Source organism: Taurulus bubalis (assembly GCF_910589615.1).
Source record: "Taurulus bubalis genome assembly, chromosome: 12".
NCBI classification, from domain to species: domain Eukaryota; kingdom Metazoa; phylum Chordata; class Actinopteri; order Perciformes; family Cottidae; genus Taurulus; species Taurulus bubalis.
In genome coordinates, this window is record NC_136600.1 from 22,915,249 (window position 1) to 22,934,553 (window position 19,305).

Below are 19,305 nucleotides of genomic sequence, written 5' to 3' on the forward strand. Positions count from 1 at the left end.
TGTCAGGTGGGCACTGCAGTCCCTCTCCCTCTTTCTGTTATTAGAGATGATATTTTACATCCTGCTGTTTTTGTGACCAAAGGCATCCACGAGGCGCAGACTGGAACATTAATCTGCTGAATTACTTAGTTTTTTTAACATTATTATCGAGGACTTTGTTCATTTACTTTGCCATGTGGTGTTGTTTAATGGATTATGACATGTAGTGCAGAAGAGCATCTGAGGGAGACGAAACAAACACGAATAAATGTCATTTATGTACAAATTACACCATGAAAACAATTTGAATATGCCTGTGAGTGCGTGTACCACATTGTTTTAGTGATGCAATTTATTTCCATATAATTGCCGTCATGGTTACAGGATGTTATTAACATGTCTTTTGACTCTCGTTTTATTCACATTGGAATAAAATGCTAAGCTTAGAGCCCAGGACTTCACCACTGTATGCACACAGTGTTTATATTTTGCATTGTCCACATGTCTACACACGCTGACTATCATTTAACGGATTCCCATGACTCTATTACTGACCTTTATGTCGACCATGCCTCTCTGAGCTGCTTGAACACGCTTTCCATCTTTGTGAAATGTCCCAAATGTTCAGTTGACAAAATGACAGGATGTCTCATCATGAGAGCTCCTTAATGGGGTCACTGATTAGAGAGCATTGATGTTGTTACTGTACGTCTGAGTGTCTCTTCCTCTCTTTAGTCTGGCAGGTTATGTGGAGGCCTTGGCGTATCGGCTGGGCATGCAGATTCCCGACTTGAGCCCCAAGCAGGCGGACATGTGGCAGACCAGAGTCAGCTCTCACGCAGTCAGTAGCCTGGCATTTTACTGTGTGTGTGTGTGTGAAGGACAGACGAGAGCCTATCAGACCAATAAACACTCAACATAAACATTCCTCGCTCAGAGTGGGTATTAATGAAGCCGTCCCAATCAGCATCGGAGGGATTCAATTTGTTGTGTAACGCGTGGTAGACGTCTAACCAGGTCAAGGGGTTTGCACAGTGACAACAGGAGCACACGGCCCTGCGGTCACTCCTCCACTGTGCGTTAAACCTGAATGAGTCTTAATATGCTGTGACCACTGAAGTGTGAAATGTGATTATCTGTAATTGGGTTGAGTGATTAGTCAAGCACTGAAAGGCTCTTCTCTGAGAGAATGGAAGGTCACGGCAATTGTCCTCGCATGTTGGCGAATGTTGTATATTCTTCATCAATCTTACAGTCCAGGCTCTGCATGAATAAAATGTGCAATCAAATAATGATGGATCTTCCTTGTTGATTGATACATTTAATAAAAAAAGGACAGTTTGATTAAAAAGTGAAATGTAAGAGGTTATTTAGTGTTGTTGTGTGGAATATTTAAAAGCGTAACTTATCACTAATATCTCCTTTCTTCCATTTTCCTCCGTGCAGGGCAAAGCCATTGGCGTTGCCATCGGCTGTATCCTCGGCATGTTTCCACTCTTCTTCTTCAAGGACGACGAGGAGAAGAAAAAGCGGCAGAAAGAAGAAAAGGAGAAAGCTCAAGCACCACCTGCTCTAACAGAGAGCAGCGGAAACTGAACGTTTCCTCTCGCCGGGAGACAAATTCTATTTGGAGCCCGTTAGAATACTTTAAACTGGGACTGATGGTCCGGTGGACTGGAGTGTATGGAAATGTGATTGAACCCGTTACAATGTAGTCATCGTCGGTTGGCCCGGTCAAACTATCAAAGGTGTTCTGAAGAGGATTTTAGATATGATTTGATTGTAGACTTTGAACTTAAGCACAGGGACCTGCCGGTCTCTTGAAGAGGCCAGAAATATTCACTGGACTGCTGCCGCTGCTCCAGCTATTGCACCGTAACCTCACTTACCTTGTCTGACCAACACGAGCTGAAACTCATTTATCTAAAGCGCACTCTGAATATATAAACGTCTGGCTGTAGATGGTCAGACGGGAGCAGGTAAGGGTAATACACCAATGCAAGAGGATAAAATCATAGCAAAGTATCCGATATGGCATTTTGAGATTGAAGGTTTCTCGTACATTTTCAGAAAGCCTGGTGATTAATGGAGGACGACTGAACAAAGAGGCAATCCGACGGCTTGATTCAACAGTGTTTTTGAGGGTGGTGACCCCAAGGAAAGATTTCACGTTTGCATTTTAAGATGCACCCTTCCACATTACATACATTACTCTTTAATTTTTACAAGCATGTCTGCCTTTTGACGATGTCAAAGTCTTAAAAAAGTCTCATTCACACTCCAGGACAACCAGCTCATGTCAGTGTGAATGCAGGCTGCTAAATATGTACCGCCTGCTAGCTGCTTCTTTACTTGTTTAGATTGTTTTGTTGGTGGTTTCACTTAGATCACCCAAAGCAGTATCATGCGCCCCGATGTCTCCCATGTATGCTGAATGTATAACCAGGTAGGCACAGGTTAAGAAAATATGACCTTTTACAGAGCAGTTTGTTAGTTTTTTTTCCTGAAGAGTTTAGCGGGAAGGAGAGGATTACAGAAAGGAGACAGGACACTGAACCACCTGAGACCTCTGTCCCATTTGGACCGATGTTCTGGCGCCAGTACAATATGATTTATGTCCTCGCCAACCTGCAGCTGAGAGACAACAGACCTCTCTCATGGAGCCTGGCTTACAACCACAGCTCAGTGGATGGTTTCAAATTGACAGGAAATGAGATGATGTCTACCTTTTGTTACCCATCGGTTCCATTACACTGACACTACTACAATTTCTCCTCCACCCATTTGTGTACTATATTGTCTCTGCTCTACTGCCCTCTGCTGGCTGACATTCAGAGGACGTTTCTTTCAGTGTAAATCATCAGCCCCTCGTTATCTCTATGCTTATTGTTCTTATTTTTATTTGACAAACAAAGTAATGCGCAGCCAAGAAACATGAAGGCCAAGTCTGTCCATCCACGTAGTGCATCCAAGTCTTAATTCAGCGCTCACTGAGTTCCTACTTTATTTTTTGGAAGAGTTTTGTGAGTGACCTGCTCGGCACAGGTTGCTAATCTCAAGAGGACGGAGGACTGTTGTTCATGGCGTTGAATCTGTTTAGAAGTTGAAATGAAAGGAAGCAGCTACGTGTCACTCAATGGAGAAAATGTATTTATTTTTGTTATAATACACAGACTTGTATTCATGGATGTTCTCACTGTATATTCTCTTTATCTTAAAGGGCAGTAAAGGATAGGACATATTTGTGAGCACAAATCATCTTTTCTTAGTGTTTTCAACAGGAAGGACTTACAGCCCATGACTGACGCTTTACTAAACCTGCTCTGAAGACTTACCCTGTATGAGATGGTTCTAATCATTTAGTATTTGGATAACAGTGATAACAATGAAGAAAATATTTGAACATATTTATGTAGTTAGGATTTTTGATCTGATTGCTTGATTTCCACCTTGCATGCACTGCTAATAAAAACAACCCCTATTGTGCATGTTTGCTGTGTAACAATCATACAAATGTTCTAAAGATTATGCATTGGATCCAAATCACGAGAGGTGATAAAAAACAAGTAACTTTAATTAACATGCAAATTAAAAATGTATTTACTGAAAAAATATGTATTTTATGGCTCTTTAAATAGTTACAAAGCCATAGTTGAAAATAGGACAATTAAAACTAGATTTGTTTTTGTGTATCCGTGCAGAGGATTTGGGAGTTTGGTGATTTGCTCAGTGGATGGAACAGAGTATTATGGGAAAACTCATACATGTGATGACAGTAATATATTCCGGTAATAGAAGCAATTTCCATTGGATCATTAAATAGCATGTCTTGTGCTTTAAGTCCATCTTTTCTGCATATTAGTCATGGTAAGAAAATATCACCTCAGTGTCAAAACACTGTAATTTGGGGGTTATTATCTTCACTTTGTGCTGCATCACTGAACTTATTTGTGTTACTGGGAGGAAAATGAAAAAGATCTCCAGTTTATGAAAGCCCAAAGTTGATACATTATCTTGCATTGATGTCATTTTATTTATTTTTTGAAAAAAGAGGGAATGTTAAATCACAGATGACTGAAAAAACACATTAAAGTAACTATTCTTCACTAGTTGCCTCCTTGGTGTGTGAAATACAGTAGGACTTACTTATTTACCCGCTGACATTTTTGTGTATTGTAAGCTGGCTGCCTATTATAATTGTTCACGCAAAGTGATGACATTTTGAAGTTCTTTTGAAGTCATGTGTGCTCATGGGGCTAAAAAGAAGAAGATTATTGCTTTCTTTCAGTGCTACACATTCAGGATGTGTTCTGTATACTTGTAAGAAGAGATACATTTCAATGATTAAATAGGATGAATACAATATAGGGGAGGGGGAGGGGTATAAGAGTCTGTGATGTTTTTATTTTATTCATCACCTGGCTGTAAACATCTAGCACTTTCCCAGTGCATTCTGCACTATCATATAACACATTTTAGTTTATGGCACATACATATATCCTTATGGATTTGTTTGTTTATCTGTTTATGTGTAAGCTTGATTCAAAGTCAAACCAGTTGATCTTTTAACTCAAATAAATGCTTGAACAACATCTTATTATACAGACTGAGGCAGTTGAGATATTCCTCACATCTGTCACATTGGATACATTATTTTTAACTAAACTGATTTGATATTTGCTTGCTTCTGGTGATTGAAAAATGTCTAATTATGTTTGCACATGATGAAGTTATCCCACCTGAACAGGTGCATCAGGAGAGTCAATCAAGCACAGTATTTACACACACACACACATGGGGAGGAAGTCTAATCAGGCAGATAAAGTGAAAAGACCTGTGGGGATGCTCTGTGGGCGAGCTGCCAGTATCAGAGATTAGGTTTTAATTTATTTCACGAAAAGTTAATTGAGGTCTGTCTTACTAAATTGGCTTTTTATTTATTTTTTACTAAAAGAGAAAGCATTAACATTGGCTGGAAGAAGATGTTATCTTCCAGTGAAAAGTCTGAGTGTGGGCAGCTTAATATACTTAAAAAAAAAACATAACCAAAGTCGGTCATTTTAGTTGCAAACAATGGATAAATAATGTGTCCACTGTTTATTTGGTAAAGAGGATTCCTACTCTTTACCAAATAAATCACAATCCCTGCTTGACGCAATAATGAAAGACACATTATTTTTCCATTGTTTGCAACTAAAATGACCGATATATATATACGTATATATATATATATACATGTCAACTATTTAATTGACTTCACTTAGTCCCTCCAGGAGACCACCTGTGTGAGTTGGGAATTGGTTGTGTAGGAACTAACAACAGGAACTAGTAACATTGTTTTTTATATTATTTTATGCACAGACAGAACAATCAGTCTCACTGTGAGTAAAACAAATGTTTTAGATGAACACTCTGAAGATCAAAAGGGAAACACACTAACACTGCGCTGATTTAAGTATATTTGTTGTTGCTTGTTGTGATCTTAGTCCCGTTTCCTTCTTCACCCCGTTGTCATTAGTTGTCTGTGAGCTCAGTTTGGATCAAAACACAGCACACACACACACACACACCTCTCTATGGGACAGCCGTTGTAGAAATGAATGAATGCATATGAATGAATATATACTTTATTTATCTCCAAGGGGAAATTTGGTGTCGAGTAGCAGCAATTTACAGACCAAAAAGTAAGATATAAAAAGAGCAGGGATGGAATATATATACAATAATGATACTAATACGGTCAGCAATTAAAATTAAAAAAATAGCTGGGATGAAAGAAAAAAGAACAGTATTAATTTAGGAATTAAATTAAACTTAAACAGTAGAAGTGCAAAAGTATGTATATGTATATTAAGTGTGTGACAACAGATACAAAATAAATGGGACTCACTGGAGTTATTAAATAAAGGTTTTACTTGTACATAAAAGAAAACGAAAATGACACGTTTCTCTTCATTCTGGTTTATGATTCCCCATTATCATTATTGTAAACCAATAAATTCAAACATTGACAAATAAAAATGTGTTTCACTGAAGCTTTATTTTGTTACTCAAATCTTTTTGTACCAGACTCTCTCCTCCATGCAAACAATACTAAAATGGAACAACACACACTCTCTCAGTCCATATATTACATCATGAATACATCTGCAAAAAAAACATAGAAAACATATCTTTATAATCAGTATTAAGTCATTCAAATAGCTGCTCATTTTGACCACACAGCCATTATTAAATGTGCCATTGTCGCTCATTTCCCTGCACTAAAACCATTACAAACTATAGCGGCGTGAACATTTTAATGATAAAAAAACTAAAACACATAAAGGTTACAGTTATTTACACATCAGTTAATAGAGGGTTTTTTTCACACCAAAAACTATTTTGTTATAGCAAAGCCGTGCTTGGGAAGAGCTTTAAGACTACTCAGCCTTTGAGAGTGGCTGTGATGGATTTGTTCTAATAGACAGTTAACAATAGTTAAATTTGGAAGTTCTCGCCTTCTTATGTGCTTTAACATCTTGAACAATCTGGTATGTATTCATTTAATAATGAATGTTAATTCAATGCATGCTACCCCTTCCCTCATGTCAACACTTGGGCCCTTCTTGTCAAAGCTACGAGAAGTGGGATTGTTATATGACACACATTTAATCTCTATCCTGGTAAAAACGTCTTGTCTTTGATATTTGTTTTCTTTCATAATCATGCTCCACTCTGAGGGTTTTTATATTCAAAATCAAAGTCAATGTTAACTGAGCCCAAAAAAAGGTAAATCCAAAATACTAAATTGTTCCTGTCGTCAAAGATTAGGACTAAATTTCAAAGCAGCGAATAAAGATTGTGTCTCCAACAGATGAACGTGCTGTTAACATGTTATACACAAATAAATACCTTTCAAGTGAATGGTATTTATTTATTTTTTACAAAATAATATTCTTGCATCGCAAATTGTTAGCATCGTTAGCACACCTTATTTTAACCAACCTATAAATGTAGCTAAAAACTAACGTAGCTTACAGCAGCTAGCTCCATTAATATCAAGCCATTGTGCCACTTTTAAAACTTCCAATGCTTCCAAATCTCTCACAACGTCTTGAGAGCGAAAAATAGCAGAATAAAAAAAAAATTGAATGTACCGTTTATTTCGCCACGCTGAGCTTATCTCCAATCATAAGCATCGCCTTCTGATTCATCAACTGTGATTGTGCTAATGTAGAATATAGTGAAGGGAATAAATTGTAATTCCAGTGCTTCCAGAGTTGTATGAAGTTGCATTGGGAGATGCATGGCACTCAGTCCAAGAAGTCAGTGCCTTCATTGCTTAATTCAGCCGAGTTCAGGCAGAACAAACAACCAGCAGATGTCTCTGCAGCGGCTGATAGGCTCTGGTGAATCTAGAGTCTTCAAATGTGAAGCCCAGAACGGAAGCAGCACTTTGCTCCTGCTGAGAAGAAATACGTTTCATTTTTAAATGCCTATTTTTGGTCACGTTTTCCGTTCTTTTGAGTGTGCACTTTTTGTATATATTTCCTCTCATTTTCACCGCAGCTTTTTGTTCAGATACATCATGATAACAGGTAACCAGCACCATTCACATGGTGTAACGTAACGTGTAAAGTACTAACACATTAAGAACTATGTCTATGTCACTTTTAAATTCCCCAGTGCTTCCACACAAAAGATCTCTGAGGGAAAGTGGACTGACGACGCTCATTAAATCACTGAAAATATGCTTTTGCTTTCAACAGTTAACATCAATGTGTGCCCCATTTCATCACTTGTTACATATGTGCGATGCAAAACAACATACGCAGAAGCTTGCTGTTGTAATAGCGCGCCATTGATTTCTTTAAACATTTGCCAGCTTTTCCTTTTATATTAAAAATGGTATCCCTAAAGCGCAGGATTATCCTGAGAAACCATAACGATGTATAAGAAAGGTCAGGTCTCCTCACCTGGAGGAGCTGCCAGCAGTCCACCATTTTGTTTATGACAGGGCCCACACACACACACACTCACAAACACACACTCAGACAGGGTGACAGAGGTTAGTGGGACGTAGCACAAAGTAAAACGATTACACACACACATACAAACCAGGGCTCTCTCTCTCTCTCGCTCTCCTCTTGGTATGCTCTTTTGTTGGGGCCGCACAAGAGCAGCCATTGTATGTCGAGTGTGACCGAGTACGAGCCTGCCTAAGAGAGAGTATCAGCATATTTGTGTCCCCAGTGTCTGCTTGTGTGTGTCCTGGTATTCGTGCCCTGTTTATGAGCCGCTCTCCCACTGCGCTGGCTCGGATCCCACCAATTGGCAGGACGCCGCAGATCGAGGACGAGAAATAAAGTGAGCGTCCTTTCTCTCTTCACACTGTTGCATTGTTGTTGGAGCCGGCAGGCTGCTGCTGGGATGGGCCTGGAGGGAGGAAAGTGGAGGAGAGCGTGGGCAGCTGGGGGCCAGCGTCCTGGCGGTGGTAACGCTGATGTCCGTCTCAGTTAACGTTCGTCTTTGCACAGTTTGCCCGCTGCGTTTATGTTTGTTGTGTTGTCTTCTCTCGGTAATCTGACACTGTACATCCGGTGCCATATGTGTCTGTATTGTCCCCCACAAAATAAATAAAGTTTTCCCATTTCAAATTGTCTGAATGCTCTTTAGGGATATTCACTTGTCTTTGAGAGAACACCCTCGACTGAGAGCCTGCTAAAAGAGCGTGAAGAGAGGATTTTCAATCTGCTTTAACATTGTTGTTGGAGTGAACAGGGCGGTCCTGTGCTGAGAGCGGAGGCGAGGAGGAGGAAGAGGAGGAAGAGCAGAGCGTTTTGGTGGCGTCAGAGGGTTCACTGGGTTTGTGTTTCCAATGCAGGGCGATCGCAGCCAGAATGCTGATGATGTGAACGTGGAAGTACATAGACCTGAAAAGAAAAACAGAGAATAACTTCTGTTATTAATACTACTGGGTGCTGTGAGGGAAGTGTGAGTCAGTCGGAAAAAGGGACATGACAAAATAAAGCAGGACAACAACAAGAAACATGTTCGAAAAATAAGAACTTTTTTTTTTTTAATGGAAATCAAAAAAAGGAGTTTTGATGGTAATTTATCCCAATTTTCTCACATTCAAAGAAAATAATTGACCCTAATTAGTATTTTGTTGGGTGGATCGTCAGAAAATTTTTCATAAAACTCTACAGACACATTTGTGGCAATACACCTGTACACTCTCATATATAAAGCTGTTGGACAGAGACAGAATACAAATAAAAAATAGTAATACAAGTTGGTTCAGAGATTATCAAAACACAGGTTCTCATTTCTCATAACCACATCTCACTGTTTCTATCTGCTCACGTAAAGGTGTGTGCAAACTTGACGTGACGTGCATGTGCATGGCAGATGTGCACATGCACTTCATCTATACGTTCTACAATTGGGCGTCCGCACATGTAAGCACGCTCTTTACATGCATACTGTCGCACCCACAAATGCGGTCAGTGCGAAGTGGGCTTCAGAGGATAAGTAGTATAAGAAAGTATACAACATACCTGTAATAAACCAAAGTGGGATCTACTGCGAGAAGAAGAAAAGGCATGACGGTGTAGCAGATGGCCAGCTGAGTGGCTGCCCAGGTTAAGATGTCGTAACCTAGCTTCAGGCCTCTGAAGCGCAGAAAGTGGTGGCGAACAGACCTCCGTACCTGGTGGAGAGAGACAGGTGAACAGAGAGGGATGTTCAGATATTGTATTACCACCCAGAGCTTTAAAATCTTCTCTCTTAAGACTTGCGCCACCGTTTTAGGACGCCACAACATCCGATTGAAAGGTCAGCTAATAGCATTTTCTTTCAGTTGTACACTGGAGTACTCACAGCTCGTGCTGCCATGGTGATGGGGATGGCAGTGATGAAGGTGAAATAGTACCCCGGGTAGACGCCGTGCCACAGGGCAGACAGGAAAAAGGTCAACGCCAACCTGTGCTTAGGGGCTCGGTCATAACACACCCTACGGACATGAGAGGAGGAGTTTGGGAAATGGAAAGCTGAGTAAACGTCTTCTGACTGCATGCGAGGTTGAAGTTCACATGTGCAGCACTTACGTTTTGAGCCAAATTCCTGTTCGAATATTCCAGTTGTCTATGAATGTCTTAAAGCTGGTTGCAGTCTGAAAAAAAGATCAATAAATAACAAAAAACACTTAACAGTAACTTCGAGTTGTTAAGTGTTTTGATGCCTATGGAACATTGAGGATACCTCAATCCCTAAAATGTCGAGGCTACAGATGAGGTTCCAAGATGGCTTTCCATTTTCATCCAACCCCAAGAAACCATAACCTGCAGCGTTGTTGACTGCATCAGCTGACAGGACAGAAAAAAGAATAAAATCACATGACTTCCACGGCAATAACAATGTGTTCTCATCATATTCCCTCCTTACAACTGGCTAACTACATCTGAAACACACACACACAGAGACACACACTGCTCACCTAGTGTCCAGGCGAAGTAGAATTTGGGCCTTGCTGCTTGTATAGAGAAGAAGGCGTAGGCGAGCCTCGTGAGGAAGGGGGCGTGGCTGACAAAATGGGGGTCCACGTTGTACGTTATCGGCAAAGACCGAGTCCCAGTGAGGAAGAACAGCACACATCCGCTGCAGACCAGCAGTTTTCGACAGACAGCGTTCTGCAGAGAAAACAGGCAACTGCTGAGCAGCGATGGAAACACAGATTACGAATGGACACGATGGCCACGGGTTAATTACGTCACACCGAAATCACAAACAATGACAGCAGTAGAAAAATATAGAAATTAAAGTAGGAGAAGATGGCAAATAAGTATCAGAAGAGGAAGCAACCAGCTATGCGTTCATGGCTTTACCAGAGGTGATGGGTCCGGGGTCTTGTCATAGCCGTTGTGCCCATTGCACGAGCCAAAGTGCCGCCTCAGCCTCCTGCTGATGTGTCGGCCCTCTATGAAGTCTATGTAGTCGTTATAGTTACTGCACGGTCCCACGAAGACACTCAGGAAGTTCAGATTGTAACTCAGGTACTCGATGAGAGAAGGCCTGACACTGCAGAAAGGAGAGGAGGGTCAATCATTTTAAACAACACGGAGAACCTCTTTATTTTCAGTATGATGGAACAATGATCTGGTTCCTTTAGTTCACAGATCACAGCAGTTTAAGGGACTTGAGTCGGGTACCAAATACTGAAGAACCAGGAAATCATAAAGACATTTTACGTTCACATGCACACACACACACACTCGACACAATTACATTCTTTTCTTTCTTTTTATTGTATTGTCTGTCTTTTTTCATTTTATGTTTGTAATTTTTAATATTATATAGGTGGAGGCTTCAAATAAGCCCAGTTGGCTTTTTGCCTCTTCCTGCGCTGTGATATTCATTTATCTCTGTTATGTTTGTTTATTAATTTTAATGTTTGAATTGTGCAAATAAAATAAATAAAAATGAGACGTTTTTTCCTCTTGTGCTATTGTTCACATCGCTGGTTATGCATGCATCAAAGTTTGTATCTAATGATAACAGCACAAGCAGAATTGAAAAGTAGAAAGAGAATAAATGTTTTATAAATGTGATATCCAAACCTGCAGTAAAGTAAGCTAACAACCATGAGACAATAACTGAATGTATAGCTGCATAGTTATCACACAAGAGCAATGCTATGTGTCATGATCATTTTTAAACACATTTTAAAATTGTATTATATATTTTTAATGTAGATTCATTCTAAAATGGCATGCGTGGTACACTGATTAATCGATTCACATGCACACAAATTTGTGTATTTTTCATGCAAAATTATGCCTCTTTTCGAAGTTCCCAGCATGCTTTTTACATGAACAAGCTATTCACCATGATTGCATCTCCTTGTCATTGTCCTTCGTGGCTAAAGGAAAAGAAACAGTTATTTATTCTCTAAATAAGGTGTTAATCCGGATGCAACCTTTTGTGCTTAAATACTTTAACAGGGAAATTGGGTCCAGATCCACATCAACCCAACATTATAAACTGTGTGCACCTCAAAGGTCAAAGAAGATTCAGTCTGGAAAAATGAATATCATCATTATTAACAGGACACATCATCATCAATCATCAAGTCTATCCCCTGATGCTTCACACTGCAACATATAATTACTACTCTATAAACAAGATAGAAGATGTGAGTAACCAGCTCAGTAAAAACTTACTTAATAGCCAGAGGCTTCTGCTCAGAGGTCAGTTGTTCGGATTTCTTACACATACCTGAAAAACAAAGAACGATGTCATCAATAACCTGTCTGGAATCGTTCATTTTGCCACGTTTCTTTTACTAAATAATAAAATGAATGATGAATAATGAATTCCATTTAGCTGCTTGAGTTTCAGGGTCCTGTCATTGCACACGCAGGTTCACGGTCACCCTGCCGCCATGGTTCACATTGCAAGTGCATAGAAGGAAGCCGTTGTTAAAGCATAAAGTATAAAGTATATATCTATCTATCTTAACGTTAAGGCAACACCTGCGCTCGTCCTCCATCTCCTCCTCTGCCTTACCGTCATGGAGCTGGAAAGCCAGTGTTGTTATCTTCTGGGTTACTATCATCAGAGGCCTGTGCAGAGGAATACATAATGGTAATTAATGTTAAGCAATGACTTTGTGGAGATGCTGGATAAACATATACACCGGAGAATACGGTCATCCTGTTTTACAATGTTTTAAAAGTAAGAAGCAGCACGTTTGGTCATTTATCAAATGACTGAGGCTAAATAATATATTTAATAGTGTCAAGTTCACAGTGATCCAAAGAAATTGAAGTGTTATAAAGTTGCTAACGGCAATATAATATTGCACGTAAAAATATGTAATCCATCTGTAGGTTTTTACACTTGTTTGCAAAGCGCTAAACACTCAATAATCAGTAACGATTTGCTTTCACTTTGAAGACTGATACTTCAAACACCGTCATCTAGAACAACAGTGCAGGACCCAGCATAACAATGTTAACGGGGACTCAAGGACAGATATTATGTGCACAATAACTCGTGGTTGTGTTACGTTTCCTTCACGTGGCTTAAACTTTGGTTTCAGGAAGTTAGACCCTCTCGGATAAGTGAAGAGACGCTGCAGGGCATTAAGGTTCTGTACAGTAAGCAGGTCTGAAAAGACTAGATCCAAACCCCCACTCCTGGTTTCATTCACAGATAGAGACCTCTCTGTCCCAAGAATGTGAGTGTGTGTGCACACGCAAACTCTCTCTCTCTCTCTCTCTCTCACACACTCTCTGTTTCCTGTGTGTGAGTCGGCTGCATTGTGTGGACAGCATGGAAAACCGAGGCCGAGCGGGACCGAGCGGCTGGCACTGCCAGCTCGTTGGCTTTGGCGAAACCTTCTCAGGGTGCCAGCCAGTATGTGCAGCTCTCCACCCCTGCAGCCGACAGACTCTGCTTTTCCACATAGACTCTAAAGTTGGCAACGTACGAGACTTGTTTTGACCCAGTTCAAATTCAGAAAGAAGCAGCTTATGGAAAAACTCGATGACAAATGGGAGAATGGCAACAGAGCAACCGACGGAGAAAGCGACCCAAAACATCAAGGGGATACAGGACAGCAGTATAACCAGCAGGTTAGATGAATAGTGTTGACCCCGCAAAAACAATAAACCCGCTAAGTCTTATTAGCTTTGGCACGGGGATATTACACCCGATCCTGTGCAAGTAGCTACACATATGGACACCATCTGTGATTCACCATTCATCTTTCCAATATGAAAGCTGGATCTCTAATTCAACATATGACATAAGCAAGGCTGACTCAGACCTGGCTGATCATTGCCAAAGGCACGCAGAGTTCAAGTGAGCGCTGCCAACCAATGCATCATCCGCACCAGAACGGGGCAAAGAAGTTGCTGCAGAGGAGCCAGCAAATTCCACTCTCACCTTTTGAAGAACAACTGCACACATTCAACTGTGTTACCTGCTTCATCTGGGAACTATTCTAGTGACATAACAGGTATAACATCTCAGGCGGTATGGGGACAAAACACATGTATGTTAAAATACACATTTGTCATTATATATATTATATATTTGTCCCGTGAATGCCATGTGTGTGGGTGGGTTTGAACTTTTATTATTATTTTTACTTTACTTTCCTGTTATTTTCGTCCTTACTATTATATACTGATCAACACATACACAAAAATACTTGTTCTCTGATCCCTGTATATCATATTGTGCATACTCACCAATGAAGTATATTAGAAAGAAAACTATCTATATTTGTCTGTTTTTTTTTGGTGAAACTGGAAGGAACCAATAGGCCTATATAACAAAATGATAACCCTCTTTATCAAAGCAAGCACATGCCATCATTGTGAACGTATCTATGGTTGACGTTAAACCAGCAGAGTTTTGATTTCAAAATAGTCCTTTTTGATGATGCCATCTTTAATTTATGAAATAACAGTATGACAGAGGAGTCGCCGCCCATCTTGTGGCATCTCTAAGTTCTCCTTTTAGCACTTGTTTATGATTCTTATAGAGTCCAAATGTAATGTTGAAATGAGAAGAGAAACACACTGAAGCGTTGACTGCCCACTGCTTCAGAAGCAACCTTGTTTCTAAAACAACAAAGTCACAGTTGCCAGGAGGGAGCAAGTGCCTTAACTTTACAATGTCAACTGCTTCCTAATCAGCGGTGTTGTATTTACAGAAGGCCGTGGCACAGGCGAATGAGCAAGCAGGTACAACGCAGTTCGGATAACGTTAACCGATAAGACGAGAGCTGAAGTGACTGATGTGCTGCAGCCAGAAGGTGTGGCAAAGAGAGAAGGGGAAGAAAAGAGGAGAGACAACCGAGTGATGAGGTTTTTCTTTACCCAGAGAAGTCAGTGGACAGAACTCCGTAGTTATAGATGAAGACTCTGCTCACTTGGCACACTGTCAAGTAGCCCATAGCCGTCAGCATGGAATACCTGTGTGGAGGGATGAGCAAAACAATTAGGATGTCTGCTGACATGTGCAGTCCATATAAATATTACAAATCAGGGCTCTTGGTCAATTACTAATCAGCTAATTGCATTTATTTCACCACTCAGCTATTAGAAGAGATTACGCAACGTGTAGCACATTGACACCGGATTTGCCAAATACACAGGTATGTGTCGGCATTGCTCACTAGTTTTCCAATATGTTTTTTACATCCACTTCTCAAATTTCTATGCTGATCGAGAGTAGCCGAATGGGATAGCCATGTTTTCTCTGCATGCTCGGATTGAGGTTAAATTCAGATTAGCTTGGCTCAAATCATGGATGCTAACTGTATGCGCTTTTCTTCAGAGGTAAGATGCTAGGAATTCAATACTTATTACCAAGTGGTTAATTTTTTTAAATACATTTTCCTTAAATATGTCTTCATCAGAACATAACTTTACTCATCATTTGCTGTGGCTACAAACCTTGTTGGTGTACACGTCAGAATGAATAATGGATTTGCTAAAAGTGAAATTGGGGACTTTAAAATGTGTAAGTAGCAACATGTTTTATATATTGAATCTGTATTTGCACTGGTGAATATTTAACACCAGGAACACCGAAACAAATGTGTTGACATTCTAACATACCAGGGTTATTACTGTGTTTTCTGGGCGTGCACTTTATTCAAAGTGACCTCCTTTCACCCGGTGCCAGGGGTAAAGAGGTGTGTGTTGCGATGTGCTTGTTCAACAGACAGATGTGTTTTGCTTACAGATGTATAGAACAATACCGGTTTTGTCATCCTGTCCCTGCAGGTAATGCCTTTCCACGTGAATACTAGGGCCACCCAACCAAATCTATTTGATGTGACTCGATTCATAAGAAGAAAAAAACTATCTGGACACACTTGAGCAATTTACATAAACACACACGCATACAGTCCAGATGTCTCCACACATGTCTGGGTGCCTTTTATCTGTCGCTCCAACAACAGCATTTGAGATGCTCTGCAGTCTGTGTTGGAATGTGTGGGAGGGAGTAAATTGCAAAAGTAAATCTTTGTTCATCAGATTGAAAACGTCAAAAACTGCCTCACCACAACAAATCAAGTATCAATACAAGAAGCATTATCAAGACTGAGCAATCTGCCTCCTCCACCAAACATACTCCTGTGACGTGAATAGTCTCCAGGCTGATCTTGTCTGACAAGTTTTCCGTGAAGACAACAGACCGTAGGATTGCACCGGTATCTTAGAGATGAGGTCTGTCATCCACCTGTCAGCATGACGACAGACCGCCATCTGTTCTTCACATCAGAACAGATTCATGTTTGTTCATATTTGTCCATAACCAAACCACCCTGGGCAAAGGTATATGGTAACAGTTTTACTTAACTCCACCTAATGTTTGATATGTTTACGCGTCACATTTCAGGACTGCAATGGTTCACGATACATTTTAAACTCCAACATTTTGTGACTATGACTTACACACAGTGACATTAGAATTCATAACATACATCTAGGCACACAAAAACAGATGCACTGTGTTGAGTGTATATAGTGAAACGCTAATTTCCAACAACTGTCCACAGGAGGCTTTATTTGCATTTTTTATATATAATAAAATGTGATAAAATCAAACAAAAAAGAGAATGCATCCACAGATATGTCTCCATAAGCGTTATACAGGATTGTTGTGTGACTTTCCCTTTGAAGTATAAAGACCAACACTGACCTGTGTACATTGTTGATGTCAGCGTTGATGATGATCAAGTAGCTTGCAAGCACCACTGTCAGGATGTGAGCCGAGTACCTGCAGACAAGGACAAACACGATCTTAAAGCGTGCATCTATTAGTTTAGTGCTATTATTTGGGTAATACAGCGTTCTTATGTATAACATCGTGTATGTCTGTGATGTAAGGTCATTGCAGCCGAGATACGTTTCCCTCTGAAAGCTCTTACTCGTGATCAAATGCCACCATAAACATTTCTCCATGTGCATCTCCTTGTCTTTCTTTTTGCTCCCAACAGAAGATGAAGATGCACACAGCATTGTATTAGAGACATGTGTGAGCGTATCTCTGTACAGTACCATCCAAAGCAGAAGATGAGAAACACGACGCCCAGGAGGGCGGCCACAGCGTGCCTGACCAGGGGATTGGCATGGCTAGGACTGAGGTAGAGACGAAACCAGAAGGCAGCCGCCAGGGCAAACAGCTGGCACGCCACAAAATTCACCTGTGCAGGAGAAAGAGATGGACATGAAAAGTGTTTACACACGCTAAAAAACACAATATCTGCTCTTTTTTTAATCAAAACAACTCCTGTGGGAACGTATTGTGAAAGCATGATGTGAGATTATAAAGATGTTTTTCATCCTTCCTTCCTGCTGTTGCCAAGCTGCATAACCAACTGAGCTAGACCACAAAAACACTTGAATCACTTTAACTGGTGCAATATAAATAGTTTGTTTAATACTTTTTATTCTGTCTGTATATATAATACTGTTATTGTGGATTCATTACTGTTTTTATTACTGTTTTACTGTTCATTTATTACTTTTTTTAATGTTATATGTGTCTCTTGTGTGCACTTTACCTGTTGCTGTAATCCTGCAATTTCCCCACTGCGGGACTAATAAAGGAATATTTTATTGTATCTTATCTTATCTTATTTGAACAGAATCTGAGAAGTTGGGTATATGCACATGAGTTTTCAGAGATACCACTATAGTTTTGCTGATGTGACATTTGGGAAGTAGAATATCAAAAAGCTCATGATGAACGTCACGTCACAAACTTCGGTGTGCAGAGAGAAATAAACACAGAAAGGCTTTAACTGAACCCATTGAGGTTAGGAACTAATTCATTAATTGAGGAATAACTGCACGCGCCTCACGTCAAGTGACAGTCGCAACACAAGATTGCACTAATAAGACAATCATAATATGATGAGGTACTCCTACCTGATCAAGAGGAAAGCCCAAGTAGTCACTGACAGGCAGCAGCCACTTGGATCCAGTGGTTTCAACGTGAAACGCACTTTCCACCCGTTCGTCCATCCTGCGTCTAGTTTCTTCTGTCGCGTTTAAATTCCCCTCGTTGTTGTGTAAACTGACTACTTTACTACTTTGTACTACTTTGCGTGACAAGTGAAGCCAGTCCACGCAATGACAGGACAGGCATGGCGCGCCCGGCTCTCTCTCTCTCCTCCTCTACGTTCCTCAGACTCAGGACCAGTCAAGCCAGGCGGCGACAGAAAGAAAAGACATCGCGTTTCCGGTTGTTGCTTTCAAAATAAAAGACGAAGTCGCGAAATTGGGTCTGATCGTGATGTGCTAAAAAGAAAGCCAATTATGATATTGTGAAATATGTATCTTTTGTTTGTGCCCACAATATACTCACAGAAAGGCCTGGACTGGGACAAAAATTCGTGCCAACAGATACTGTGCCAACTCGGTCCGTTCATGTACTGTACATATAATCACACAAGCCCTTAATAACACTACTATACTGAAATGGGTCATTGTCTCCTTGTCTCTTATTTGATGTAATTTAATCTGAATTTTTCCATAAATAAGTGTTCAAAAAAAAGAAAAGAATGGACAATAAACTATAAACACTGACAGAAAAAATAGGTAAAGCACATTTGAACAAATTGGAGCTTAAAGAAAGTATGACCGGGATGCTGCTGCCGGGCTTCCCTCTCTCTTACAGTCCATCTCTGGCCAGCCTGTACATGGGGTCGATTCTCCCCGGTGGCCTTCCGGGTTCAGCCGCCACCCCTGGGCCAGCTGGAGCCAGCTTCCTCTCCCAGTACCCTCCCACTGCTGCCTCCAGTTCCTCCTCATCGTCTCCTTCCTCCTTCTCCTCTTCACCACGGTCTGAGAGCCACCGGGGCCCAGTGCTGATGAACGGCAGGAATGGCAGCAGCGCCAGCAGCTCGGACGATGACGATGACGTAATCGAGGTATGGGGACAGTGACGGACGGATGATGCGATTGTTCGAGCAGGCTTGATTCAATTTAAAAATCATCAGTGGGATGACATCCTGTTGGCCGGGAGGCAGGCTAAGAACGGTCTGCGCCGAGGCCATGAGGGAAATGGACAAGAAATGAAAGACAATTGTCACTGCTGAAGTGTTTCCTCTGGTCATCTCTACTGCCTTTGGAGAACTAGTCTGAGTGGGGATGAAGACAGACTGGACACAAAGCGACAAATCTTAATGCTGGATTTTAGAAGATGAAACCTGAGGAAGGAAAAAAAGCTCCAGAGGGAAGAAGAAAATAAAAATGTAGAAGACTTTGGGCTTCCAAAACTGGCATTGAAATACTAACCACTGGACTTAGAACT

General features: G+C 40.7%; 2 protein-coding genes across 2 annotated transcripts in view; one reads left to right on the forward strand and one right to left on the reverse strand.

The window, feature by feature from the left end:
- The window catches only part of LOC306744958 (transmembrane protein 65-like), a gene marked incomplete at its 3' end in the record, with an annotated part of 29,602 nt that extends 28,027 nt beyond the window's left edge, over positions 1-1,575 (forward strand). The window contains exons 7-8 of the mRNA XM_079227668.1: positions 715-820; positions 1,426-1,575. Coding sequence (XP_079083794.1) covers positions 715-820; positions 1,426-1,575 — 256 coding nt within the window. The remainder of the gene's footprint in view (positions 1-714; positions 821-1,425) is intronic.
- Positions 1,576-8,707: 7,132 nt separating this feature from the next.
- Positions 8,708-18,014, reverse strand: mboat1 (membrane bound O-acyltransferase domain containing 1; the record flags this gene model as incomplete). Its single annotated transcript, XM_079227525.1, has 13 exons — positions 8,708-8,894; positions 9,522-9,673; positions 9,844-9,976; positions 10,071-10,135; positions 10,225-10,328; positions 10,460-10,652; positions 10,848-11,040; positions 12,183-12,237; positions 12,529-12,584; positions 14,853-14,948; positions 16,687-16,764; positions 17,046-17,191; positions 17,919-18,014. The coding sequence occupies 13 exons, from the start codon at positions 18,012-18,014 to the stop codon at positions 8,708-8,710; spliced, it is 1,554 nt and encodes a 517-aa protein (XP_079083651.1).
- Between the last annotated feature and the right edge of the window lie 1,291 nt (positions 18,015-19,305).